The sequence below is a fragment of the Dermacentor albipictus genome, chromosome 3 (genome assembly GCF_038994185.2).
Source record: "Dermacentor albipictus isolate Rhodes 1998 colony chromosome 3, USDA_Dalb.pri_finalv2, whole genome shotgun sequence".
Taxonomy (NCBI): domain Eukaryota; kingdom Metazoa; phylum Arthropoda; class Arachnida; order Ixodida; family Ixodidae; genus Dermacentor; species Dermacentor albipictus.
In genome coordinates this window covers 161,000,499-161,014,173 of record NC_091823.1, presented here as the reverse complement: position 1 = coordinate 161,014,173, position 13,675 = coordinate 161,000,499, and the positions used below count along the sequence as shown (strand labels likewise).

Here is a 13,675-nt window from a genome sequence, read left to right as displayed (position 1 = left end):
AATACTGTTCACTGGGTGCCGGCGTGATCGTGAAGAATCCACATTGACGATGGGACATGAACAATCCTGAAAATTAAATAATGGGATTTTATGTGCCAAAACCATGATCTGATGATGAGGCACGCAGTATTGGCAGACTCCGGAAATTTTGTCCATCTGGGGTTGTTTAACGCGTACCTAATTCTAAGTAATCGAGAGTTCGACGGAAGAGCGTCTGGTCGGGAAAGAAGTGCACCAAGTTAAACTTATCAAAAGACACGACGTTTCGGCTTCCATGCGGAATCAATGTTCACAGTCTGGTGCGAAGAAGCCTTCCGCATGGAAGCCGAAGCATTTTGTCTTTTAGTGATTTTTACTTTGTCGGTATACGTCTTTCCTTGTCCCCTAAATCTAAATACACCGGTGTTTTTGCATTGTGGCCCCATCGAAATGCGGTCGCAGTAGCCGGGATTCGATCCCGCTACCTCGTGCTTAGCAGCCTAAAAGCATTCCCAATAGCCTAGGCACCAAGTAACCATGGCGGGTAAAGCGGTTTTAATAAAGAAATATTTCTAGCGTACCTTCAGCCTACTTTCCAACTTTTCTTGAATCATTCAAACACTGTAAAAGAAGGCTCGAAGCATATTGTTACGGCGCAACCAAGTGCGGCGCCAGTCAGAAGAAGATGAGTTCACGTGTGTAGGTGGAATTGGTCTCGACAGCCATCTTGTTTATGCATCGTTGTCTCTCTTGGGTACCCAACACCTCCACCAATTTGTTACGTTGCAGAAGTCACATATAACAATATATTTACAATATTTACAAGAGAAACAACGATGCATAAACAAGATGACTGTCGAGATCGATTCTACCTTTCCAGACCTGAAACCATCTGCTTCTGAATGGCGCCACTTTTGGTTGCGGCATAACAATATTGTTCCAATATTACGGAAGAAATGCACAAGTTGTTGCATCAGAGCACTTTGACCCGACTCAGCAACAGAGTGCGTCGAACGAGGAACAGCATAATATAAGAGCAAATGTGGTGATTGTAGCTGAGGACAACGCGTTCAGGCAGAACTGTGTGGGTTTAACTTGAAACACTTGCGATTGGTATTATTCACTCGTGCTTTTTTTGCACGATCGGCTACGTTATCACGCCCCTGGGTCTATCCCCGGAATGTTCAATGCTCTTCTGCGTTTGTTGTGGAATAACGTGATGGCGGCCTTCAGCAGCTCTTAACTTTTCGGAAGCTATAGATATACATATATATATATATATATATATATATATATATATATATATATATATATATATATATATATATATATATATATATATATATATATATATATATATATATATATATCAATGGCACAAACGATAACACGCGTGAGGACAATTCGAGATTTCAAAGTAGGTATCGGCACTACGCGAAAATACTTCGATAATAAAGCTGTGTAGCTGCCATTTGCACGAAGAGCACGAATGGAAAGTACTCCTTTGATTCTACGCAGACTCCGTCAAAAACGTAGCTTCGCCTATGCAAATTTGTATGAACACTATATGCGCGGCTGCTGGCGGTTTTTCTACGTTTGCAGATTTTAAATGCCCACCCTGGATACAACGCTTTTTTCCGTGGTACATTCAAAGCCGCAAAAGAATCGCAGCCGACACCTATTTCCCCAGATCTTAGCTCCAGAGACAATAAATATTTCTTACTGATACCTTCGTAAATATAAGCCCAGAAGAAAAACAAACCTTCGACAACACGTTGTCTGTGTTTACTATCTAAAGTAGTTAATATATAGAAGAGAACAAGCAGTGTGCAAGCACGTTGCCGGTTCATGTAACCAGCCATCAGTTTTCTTGTGCGATACATTTGGTGCAGAGAGAAAGAAACAAAACAAGATCCGTCACTAAATTACATGCATTAGGTAACGCCACCTTGCTGAAGTATGCCGAACTAAGCTGTGAAAAAGTGACAGAAGCATGAAAGGCGCAGCCGCGCTTTTAAATGCCGACTCGCGATGGCGGTGATGTTGAGTCACGGTGGTTAAAAACGCTCGGCTATCGTTTTTATGCGTGATTGCCGATGCAACTAAGTCTATATATCTACCCAATGAATTTCCGACCGGGTTATGAAATATTATAATTTGAAACGACTTATGTTTTGTCATTTGAAGAGGTTCTACTGTAACTAGCTGAAAGCTACGTCATTTAAGTCGATAAATACCCGGCAACTTACCAATCGCTGTAGTAGCGTTATCAGAAATTGCTTTTTACTGATGAAAAACGCGTCCAAAGTTTGAATGTTTTCACGGACTCTCATACCTCAAGCATCGCACGCACTGGAACGAGCATTCTGTTGTGAATAATACGGTACCGCTTGCAGACGTCGTTTATCTAGGCACATACAACCTATTTCGTCGGGAGATTTGTGAAGGATGACGACTGTGGTTAAACTAATTTGACGAAAATGACGCCGAAAACGTGCATGTTTGTAGAAGTAGCCGCTAGAGGCGAAGCTTCGCGAAGCTTTAGTGAGGAGTGAGGAGTGAGCAAATCAGGCGTAAATGTCGGGGCTACAATCAGGACTCGATGGCAACCAATGGTCAGTGGGACACCTTGCATTGGGTTCTCGCAGGAAGCCTACGAATCAAGCTACACAGAATGATATGGACTGGACAAGTTTGAAATGAGCGAACCTCATAGCAAAATTGATTTCCAAGAGCGACTGCGGAACATAAAAGCAACTTAATGGGTTGCAAAAATGTTCATGTATTTGTACAGGAAAAACGTAGACGCATAGTCGAGAAAACAACCAGGATGCTTACCAGGAAGTATGCGACCGCCATAGTAGCGAAAATGACAACAAAGAACGCCATACGCAAAGTCGGACAGAGAGGCTGAGACAATCTCCTCGGTTGCGGCAATGGAAATAAAACCTGTTGTGAATAACTACACAAGAGGCAAAATCAAAATCGGGAAAGAAACAATTTATGAAAACTCAAAGGGAAGCTCTTTACTTCTCCAAGCGACATCATGATACCTGAGGACGCATAGTTACAACGTGAGGTAAACAACGAAAAAAGAAGCTTGTGCTCGCTGCGGGAAATTTAGGAAAATATGAACCATTTTTTATTTGAATGCGAAAGTATCCGCTCAAATTTCAATTTAGGCTCAGCTGGCCTCCTTACAAAAATACGTAGCACATTAGGCTAAATAAGAACAATAGTGTGGCGGCGCCACCCACCGCCCCGTTTGGAAAGGGACGCGCATGGCATCCTTCCATCCATCCGTTAGTGGAAAAATAGCGAGGAAGAGATTTATAGCACTGTATTTGTCACAGCCATAGGTAGATGTATAAACTCGATGTAGATGTTTTCAGAAAGATAAAAGCGATTATATGGAGATACATGCGAAATTCTAGAATAAAATGCATGTAAAAAAAAAGCTTCCTCAGAGAAACGTGTACCATGTACCTACTCGATACCTGCCTAAGAGGAAGCGTCAGCTCGGCGGTTTTTGTCAATTGCATGGGAAATGAGAAATGGTTTTCGCACTCGTCAATTTGCTAAATCGTTTTTCTACTAATTGGTAACTACTGCAACAAATTTGATGAAGTTGGTGGCATTTAAAATAATAACTTAAAATATGATGACTCCGGCATGCGAATTTTTTATTCATTTCAATTTTTCATAACAATTCTGAAAAATTTGTAAATGCACAGGAAGCAAACCTCTCATGTTCACAACTGTTTAGCTCAGCAATGGGAAAGTATATCAAATTCTGTAAACTACACATTATAATACATCTAAAACCGACAAAATAAATATATGATATAAATTGACATATTAAATTTTCGCGCTTTGGATTATGTAATTAATGCAGCTCAAACAACTTCGATATCTCTTTTTGGTACAGCGCTATAAATTTTCAAGCATCGCGCTTCATTTTTTAGAGCTACCAATTTAAAAAATTCTTTTCGAAAATTGCGGCAGTAAATTGAGATTACTCTTCAACCGTCACTAGCATTTAAATTTCTTTCTGAAATGCAACAACTTCCATTAAAATTGGTCTAGGAATTATCTTAGAAAACTGTGTTTTACGTGCATATGGATATGTCGCATCAGAGCTGGACCTGAGCTAAAGCTTCCTCTTCACAGAAGCAGGCTAGGTGAATACTTGTCACCACCCCGATTGAAGGCCGATGCCAATAAGTATTCATTATCACCATTTTTAATTACTCTGCGAATTTGGTGAATGACAAAAAATAATAAGATAGGTAAGACATTTTGCCAATTTTATAAATATGTGGCTTGGTGGCGCAATTCACCGCCCCTTTCAAAGCGGGCGTGCATAGCATCCATCTCTTTATCAAGTATCCATACATTTATCTATCCATCCTAATTCCTGGGCACTGTATAGAAATACGAGTTGACTACGAGGTAGGGCTTCCTCTTAACATGCAGCATTAGCCTACTACTGACGTGCGCCAACTTTAGCACCCTTTTGGTGCGCTGTTCGGCCATTACATAGTGGTTTAATAATTTCTTTTTTCGATCAGTGTCATACCCTTCAGTCTGGCCTGCGTGGGGATGGTATCGCACACCATGGCCCCAGCACTGGCTGCGCTCGTTCGCTCGTCACAAGTCACGAGCAAGGCTCGCCACCAGATAACCACAATGACCAACGTCCTCGCCAGTTGTCTCAATGAAAAGTGAGTAGGGACTCTCTGCCACGCATACTTTCACATAGTTCTCAACGAAACTTGCTATTTATGTGGGTTGAGATCATGCAGAATTTCGAAACATCCGCTGTGGCAACTGTAATTATGTTAGCCGAGAAATTTACTCACCCCAGAAACCGAGATTCATATTTGGCTAATTAGCAAGAACTACTAATTAACTTTTCAACTAATTAGTGGACGGCACATTTTGCAGTGTACAAATTGTGGCTAGTGAGTTTTGAAGGCATATTCATTTGAAAGAAATTATGCGAATCACATGGGTTTCAAGTTACGCGCCATGGAAATTGCCGTAAAATTGCCCTATTATTCCACTTACTCTTTAACAAAACATGGTTTTATGTATTCAAGCCCGAAAGTAACTGGAAAGCGTGTGTATTTCCGCGCACGCCTTGCGAATGAATATCTCAAAACTGGTGCCATCCTGAAAACTTGTTTCAAGCGGACAGGCCTTGCGAATTCACCGGCTAGAGTTCGTAAGTATAATTAGGTGTCGTAAAGTAATCAATTATTAGGGTAATTATTAAATCTTTGTTAATGATTCCAATATGCATTTCAATTTCTCGCACAAGAAATGACCGCCTCTTTGAGTAGTCCAGCTAATTGACTAGAACTATGCTATCTGTCACAGGCGATTGTTAAAAACTCTGTATGGTCTAAATAGAAGCATCCGGGGTATTCCTTGAAACGGTGACATCATTTTTGTTTGTTCTTATTTTTTCAATTTACTTTAGCGGATTGACGAAGATAATTGCCTTTAAAAGTAATGTGAAATTGTGCCAACTGTAGGGAGCTCATCTTTAACTGATGCCACCGTTTTCATTAAAGATTGATTGAATATCAAGTTTACAGTTACGTACACACACAGTTCTATATGCTGCAGCTATTCAAACATCTGGAGCGGGCATTAGTAATGTCTGACATATACGCTCGGAAATATACAAAGACATTCTAAATATATTTCTTCCTAAACTTCAGAAAACATTGCAACAACTTCTGGCGTGCTGTAAAGCCATATATGTCGTATTTCTCAGCTTTAAATGCTCTAACAAACGTAGTTCAACAAACTGCGATGTTTAGAAGTAGAGCGAGCGAGAGAAAGGCTTTAAGTAATGGAATTTGTATAGACAGGGTTTGCTACGTAATTGAACCAAGAATTAAAAAAAAAATTGCGCACAGCAGTTGGGGGAAACCAACGACATATGGTTTGCCATCCTTTGGCGCTCCTCAAGATATTTTTTTATATTCCGAATAATTATTTACCTGGGATCAATTATTTGAAATTTGTTATATTCACTTTAGCTTCATGTGCGTTTCGTGATATTGTATAGGGGGTTCCGAAACGACCGATCCTATTTTTGTGGCAACGTAGAACGTGTGTGGTTTTTTCGGCGTTTGAAAAGAAAACCCGAGAAATACGAAATAAAACCATGTGACTGCCCTCATGCGCTACCGTATCGCAGCGTTCTCAACCACGGTGGAAGAACAGATAAAGTGTAGAAACGAGGCTGCCGCGCCGACGATTTCTTTAGTCGTGGTTTACAACTCTCTCGACAGATGGCGCGGATTATTGTGGGGTAAACCACAGCAGCTGGCGTGTGACGCACTGGGCCTCTAAAAAGTGTGGCGCCTCCTCATTAGCGTCGATAGTAAATTGTCGCATATATGCCTGTGTACCAACCTTAGCGTCTGGCGAGCCTTTGGAAAGCGAGCTTAGGTACATCCTCCTAAATATCTAAGCTTAATAGCGCTATCCAGACCTCATTGTGTTTGCGACTTGTGGCAGTCCACTCTAGGACCCGTGTTCACTAGTGATCAATCGTGGTATAAATGCAAAACCACCTCGCTATTGCAAAGTGCAAAGTTTTTCCAGTTGTGAACGTAAGGCGAGAAGTCACGGCTTGCCAATTCCATCGGTTCTCGTTGCTAGTATGCATGCTATGGACGAATATTCCTACAAACCGCGCAAATTACTCTTAATATTCGTTATTTGAATCCAGAGCATCTAACAAGCTACTGCATTCCAACCTTATCTTTACGCTGAGTAGACTCAACCTAGTCTACTGCACGGTACGGTGGGGCGAAAAGTAAAAAAAAAGAACACAAATGCACGACTGTACCGACATCTCCCAACGGCATATATTGCTGCGGGCTCGTCTAACCTTGTCTACCTTCTATAAACCTTAATAAACCTTAATAACCTTAATAATAACCTTAATAATAAACCTTAATAATAAACATTAATAAACCTTCTCTACCCTCTGTGTAGAGAAGGTTTATTGGAAGAAAACCGACGGTCCTAAGCGCCAGTCAATGTTCCGTTATCGCTAGGCGAACGTCTTCCTGCCCCCTCTCTTACTCCGTGTCCCACTATTGCTGGGGGCATATACCCAAATCACACGCAACTTTCGCGCTCATAACAGATCCCCCCGCGCAGCCGAATCCCACCGGGCAAGTCAAACAGCATCTCGAGCGGTAGAGGGCTTCAGGCGGGCAACATGAGTCACTTCAGTCTTTGAAGAGCGTCGACCATTTGAAAGGAGACGCGCTATGTGGTACGTCAATTCGCTTATACGGTCTAACACAACGTGAGGTCCAACATAGTGCGCCCCAGTAGATTTTCGCACAACCCACGTTTTCTGCCAGCGTTCACAGCCACACTAAGTCAGCTGGATCATCTGTGACGTGTCGGTGCCGGCGGTCGTAACGTGCCTTGGAGCGATCTTGTGAAGCAAGAGTGTGCAAATAAGCGTGGCGGCGGGCTTCTTTCGCACGGTAGATGGTCTCAGATATGCAGGCATCATTGTGGTTCATAAATGGGAAGATCGTATCAAGGGTATAACATGGCGGTCGAGCGCATACGAGAAAGAAGGGGCTGGAACGGGTAGTTTCCTGCTGGGCGGTATTAATTGCAGAAGTAGCGAAAGGTAGAACGCTGTCCTAGTTCATGTGATCCGTTGAGACGTACATCGGCAACATGTTCGTGAGAATTTTGGTGCGTTCCGTAAGGCCGTTTATATGCGGATGGTACGGCCTAGAGTGTCGAAAACTTGAACAACATAGACGAAGCCTCTCTTGAACCACATCTGTAGTAAACTGTCACCCACGATCGCTAATAACGACTTTAGGAGGCCCGTGTCGGATAATAAAACGTAGCAAGAAAAAGCACACGTGGGCTGCCGTAGCAGATGATATTGCAGCCGCCTCACAGTAGCGTCTCAGGTGGTCAGTGCACACTACGATTCTGGCGATTTCCGTTAGAGGACCGCGGAAACGCGCCGAGAAGGTCGATGGCGGCTTGCTCGAATGGAGTCTTCGGGGGTGGCACAGAGTGTAGTCAACCAGGAGGAGTACTTGTGACACTTTTGCGAAGTTGACCTTCATTGTAGCCTGTCACGTACTGTCGCATCGTCTGATGCATCATCATCATCGTCATCAGCGTGGTTGCGCTCACTGCAGGGCAAATGCCTATCCTATTCTTCTCCAACTACACCTGGTCATGTACTAATTGTGGCCATGTTGTCCCTGCAAACTTCTTAATCTCATGCGCCCACCTAACGCTTCCCTTACCTTGGAATTCAGTCCGTAACCCTTAATGAACATGGGTTACCTTCCCCCCTGCCCATCCCGATTTCTTTTTCTTAATTTCAAGTAAGATGTCATTACCTTGTGTTTGTTCCCTCACTCGTTTCTGCTGTCTTTCCTCACCCAATCTGCTCTATTCTTATCCCCTTAACGTTACACCCATCATTCTTTTTTCCATTGCTCGTTGCGTCGTCCTCAATTTAAGCAGGACCCTTTTCGTAAGCCTCCAAGTTTCTGCCCCGTACGTGAGTACTGGTAAGACACAGCTGTTATACACTTTTCTCTTGAGGGATAATGGCAACCTGCTGTTCATAATCTGAGAACTCCTGCCAAACGCACCCCAGCCCATTCTTATTCTTCTGATTATTTCAATCTTATGATCCGGATCCGCGGTCACTACGTGCCCTAAGTAGATGTATTCCCTTACCACTTCCAGTGCCTCGCTACCTATCGTAAACTGCTGTTCTCTTCCATGACTGTTAAACGTTACTTTTGTTTTCTGCAGATTAATTTTTAGACCCACCCTTCTGCTTTGCCTCTCCAGGTCAGTGAGCATGCATTGCAATTGGTCCCATGAGTTACTAAGCAAGGCAATATCATCAGCGAATCGCAAGTTACTAAGGTATTTTCCATTAACTCTTATAGCCAATTCTTCCCAATCCAGGTCTCGGATTACCTCCTGTAAACACGCTGTCAATAGCATTGGAGAGATCGTATCTCCTTGCCTGACACCTTTCTTTATTGGGATTTTGTTGCTTTCTTTATGGGGGACTACGGGGGCTGTGGAGTCACTATAGACATCTTTCAGTATTTTTACATACGGATCGTCTACACCCTGATTCCGTAATGCTTCCATCGCTCCTGATGATTCGACGGAATTAAACACTTTCTCGTAATTAATGAAACCTATATATAAGGGTTGGTTATATTCCGCACATTTCTCTGTAACCTGATTGATAGTGTGAATATGGTCTATTCTTGAGTAGTTTTTACGAAATCCTGCCCGGTCTTTCGGTTGACAGAAGTCTAATGTGTTCCTGATTCTATTTGCGATTGCCTTAGTAAATACTTTGTAGGAAACAGACAGTAAGCTGATAAGTCTATATTTTTTAAATCTTTGGCGTCTCCTTTCTTATGGATTAGGATTATGCTAGCGTTCTTCCAAGATTCCGGTACGCTCGAGGTCATGAGACATTGTGTATACAGTGTGGCCACTTTTTCTAGAGCAATCTGCCCACCATCCTTCAACAAATCTGCTGTTGCCTGATCCTCCCCAGCTGCCTTCCCCTTATGCATAGCTCCCAAGGCTTTCTTTACTTCTTCCGGCGTTACTTGTGGGATTTCAAATCCCTCTAGACTATTCTTTCTTCTATTATCGTCGTGGGTGCCACTGGTACTGTATGAATTTCCAGAGAACGCCTCAGCCGTTTAAACTATCTCATTCATATTAGTAATGATTTTGCCGGCTTTGTCTCGTAACGCATACATCTGATTCTTGCGTATTCCTAGTCTCTTCTTCACTGCTTTTAGGCTTCTTCCGCTCCTGAGAGCATGTTTAATGCTATCCATATTATACTTCCGTTTGTCAGCTGTCTTACGCTTGTTTATTAACTTGGAAAGTTCTGCCAGTTCTATTCTAGCTGTAGGCTTTCATACATCAGCATTTCTTGGTCAGATCTTTGGTCTGCTGCGACGCCTACTGTTATCCTCTCTAACGGAGTTACCGTTAGGCAGGATAACAGTAGGCATCGTTGCAGACCAAAGATCTGATCCTGTCTAACGGAGTTACCGTTAGACAGGATGGCAGTAAGCTATCGTCTGATAAGCCTGATAAGTCTCACGCATATTAGGCCAGTAAAATCTTTCTTGAAGACGGCAAAGCGTTCTAGCTGCTCCGAAATGACCGGAGGTTGGTTCGTCACGCAAAGCCCACTAAATAGAAGGGCGCTGACGTTTCGGGACCACCAGAAGATATAGTGTATCTGTCGTAGAATAGTTCTTGCATAGAAGCTCATAACATGCGCAAGCACGATTCACTTTTAATTTCTTTTGGGGAGCAAGTTGTTTTAAAATTTCATCGTTTTACTGCTCAGTCTTCAATGTATTGCGGTTAGCAAATGCGGGATCCAAGGATACGACGTAGCGGTCAAAGTTCCTCTCGTCACAGTCCGTCGTGGGAAGCGGTAGCCGCGACAGGCAGTCGGTGTGGACGCGCCGTCGACCGGTTGTTAGGAAACGGTGAAGTTGCACTCTTGCAGACGGAGTGTCCAACGTGTAAGCCTACTAGATGGATCACGCAGGTTGACGGGCCAGCACAAAGAGTGATGGCCTGTGACGATGGTGAAAGGGCGTCCAAAGGGGTATGACCGAAAGCGCTGCACTGCGAAAATCACCGTGAGACATAACTGTTCTGTGATGGTGTAATTGCGCTCGGGCTTGCCTAGAGAGCGACTCGCGCACGCTACGACGTGTTCTTTGGTGTCGAAGTGTTGAATAAGAACTGCGCCGACATCAATACCCCTAGCATCCGTGTGCAGTTCTGTGGGAGCCAAGGGGTCGTAGTGTTTGAGAACTAGATGGGACGTCAAACGGAACTCCAGTTCACGAGACGCACACGCACATTCTGGGGTCCAGTCAAAGCGGACGTCTTTTTGAAGGAGACACGTCAGCGGGTGCGCGAATAAACCGATGGAAGTATGAGCAAACGCCCAAGAAGCTTCGTAGATTTTTACTGAGCGAGGTTCCTGAAAGGCTTCGACCGCCGCCGTTTTCGCTGGATCAGGTCTTAAGCCCATTTTGCGCACTAGGTGGCCTAGAACTAGTGTTTGGCGTTCTCAAAAGCGACATTTCTTGGAGTTTACTACCAAGCGTGCTTTGCCTAGGCACTCTAGTACAAGAGTGAGGTGAGTGTTGCGTTCACTAAACGTGCGTCCGAAAACTACGACATCATCCAGAAAACACATGCTGACTTCCCACTTCAAACGACGCAGAATGTTGTCCATGAAGCGCTCAAAAGTTGCAGGCGCGTTACACAGCCCGAACGGCATCACATTGAATTCGAAAAGTGCATCTGGTGTAACGAATGCCGTTTTTTCCTTGTCTGCCTTGTGCAACGGAACCTGCCAGTATCCGGACCGCAAATCTACACTCGAAAAGTATGAGGCGGAACAAAGGCAATCTATAGCATTATCAATCCGTGGCAAAGGGTATACGTCTTTCTTGGTAACGGCGCTGAGGCAGTGGTAATCAACGCAAAATCGCCACGTGCCATCTTGCTATTTGACTAGAATAGCTGGAGCTGCCCAGCGACTACTCGACTCTTGGGTAACGTTTTTTTTAGCATGTTATGGACTTGGTCATTGATGAGATTGAAGGTGACACCAGGTATGACTTTTGTCGCAGAGGCTTGTGAAATGCCATGTCTGTGCGATGCTGTACATGAGAAGAGGAAAAGGATGGCGGAGCCTCTTGCTGGGAAAAGTCGAACACTGCGAAGTGTTTTCGTAGAATATTTGCCAGGTTCTGACGTTGGTTAGTACTGAGCGATTTGTTTATCATAGCCATCATAGAAGTGTTCGTGGCACATGCATTCCGAATGGGACTCATCCTTGGCATCTGGGGCTTCTGCAAGGATGGCGAGCGCCAATACTTGATGTTCACGAATAGCCACAATTTTCAGACCCTGACGTAGTATTCTGGATTCATTGGATCAATTTGTTGTCAATAAGACAGTACGCCCATTGATAACCGACACTATGCAGTCGGGCACTAGAACATTCTTCTTAATGCAACTAAGGTGAACGGGCTTTACGGTAGCGTCAAATGTTCTGACGGTTGCAGGAGGGCAGGCGACTGGGACACATTTCGCAGACAGCGGAGGTACGACGGTGTCTGTGAAAAAAAAAACACTTTCGTAACACGGCGGATGTTCCACGAGTACGGCAGGAAGGCTCTATTCTACAGTAATTTCTCCCTTTCGGCAATCGATATTTGCACACACAGCTTAAGAAAATCGACGCTCAGATGCCCGTCATGTGTAGCATGACGTAAAACTACGTATTCCGCGTTAAACGTTTCAAAACCCAAGCTAACTGCTGCACTTCACATACCTACAAGGCACAATAGTACTCCACTCACTACGCGAAACACATCGAAATGGTCGCAAGAAACAGCACTTTTTGTCCTGGAAGGCGTTTCGATGCGTAACTCATTACGGAAACGCTCGTTTCGGTGTCCACTAAGGCCATTGTTGAGACGCCGTGTGCATGTACACAAACCTTATTCTTAAACTTGCAGATTGGCGGAGGTATTTCTGTAATAATCGAAGACTGTCGAGCGGGCTCACCTCCAACGGCCGCGCTGACTATTTTTCCGGCGAAGGCGACGGTTAGCGGCGCCGGCGGGACGGTGACCGGCTTAGGCAAAGGGCAGGCGGTGGTGTCAGGTTATGATCGGAGGCCGGTGAACGGTTTCGCAGCTGTCCCGGGGTCTCTTTGGAAATACCGCGTGGATATGTGTCCGCATGGTGAACGCATTGCTGGCCAGATATTGTTGATTGGTCGTACGTCGGCGCCTGGCGGCGTTGTGGGGTCGCGTTTCAGTACCTGGCGATGCGGCCCTCGATACCACAGTTGTAGCACAAGGACAGAGGACGCTAGACGAGATGCCGCTCAAAGCGCTCGGCCGGCAGAGGTCGTCGAACTTGGCACGGCACCTCAGCACGCTGAACAGGGGCCGTCCGCCTTTGTGCATCACGGCTGGGGGGAAAGCATTGCCCATATCGCTGTTCTGACGGATACGTCTTCGAATGTGGCTCCGTTGTTCCAGCCACATCGAAGTGCGTGACACACACAGACGGTGGCAAAGTAGCGCATGGTGCTGCGGGCGGTGAGTGATATACTGAGTACGCAGCCGGCGGTTGAACTGTGGGGCACACTAGTTCACTGTATCGCCGCAGTTCTTCGCGTAATATTTCTTGAATAGTAGGGGCAAAGTCAGTGGACGGACTCGTATCGACGCTGGCGACTGTCGCCACGTTTGACCGTCGTCTAAATTTGGGCGCAATACGACGTGTGTTCAGCGTCTCGAAAGTACGGCAGTGACGCAAGACAATTGAGACGAACGCGAGGTCTTCTCTACCTATCAGAAAATTGTAGACGCTTTCTGCGATTCCTTTCTGAAGATGTCTGGCTCGGTCTTCCTCAGGCATTCGCGAGTTTATGATCTTGCACAACTTGAGAACTTCTTCTATACAGGTAGTACATGTCCCTGTCGGCGTTTGAGCTCTTTGACGAAGGGTTCTCTCCTCACGCTTCTTTTTGGCATCAGAGTCGCCAAAACATTTTCCTATTTCCTCCACA

At 44.7% G+C, this 13,675-nt stretch overlaps 1 protein-coding gene across 6 annotated transcripts in view; it reads left to right on the top strand.

The window, feature by feature from the left end:
- The window catches only part of LOC135905220 (uncharacterized), a 149,127-nt gene that overhangs the window by 110,685 nt on the left and 24,767 nt on the right, over positions 1-13,675 (top strand). For 5 of the 6 annotated variants that reach the window (XM_065436234.2, XM_065436235.2, XM_065436238.2 and 2 more), the window contains exon 7: positions 4,551-4,703. The exons of the other annotated variant lie outside the window; for it this stretch is intronic. In XM_065436234.2, coding sequence (XP_065292306.1) covers positions 4,551-4,703 — 153 coding nt within the window. The remainder of the gene's footprint in view (positions 1-4,550; positions 4,704-13,675) is intronic. 6 annotated transcript variants of the gene reach the window in all.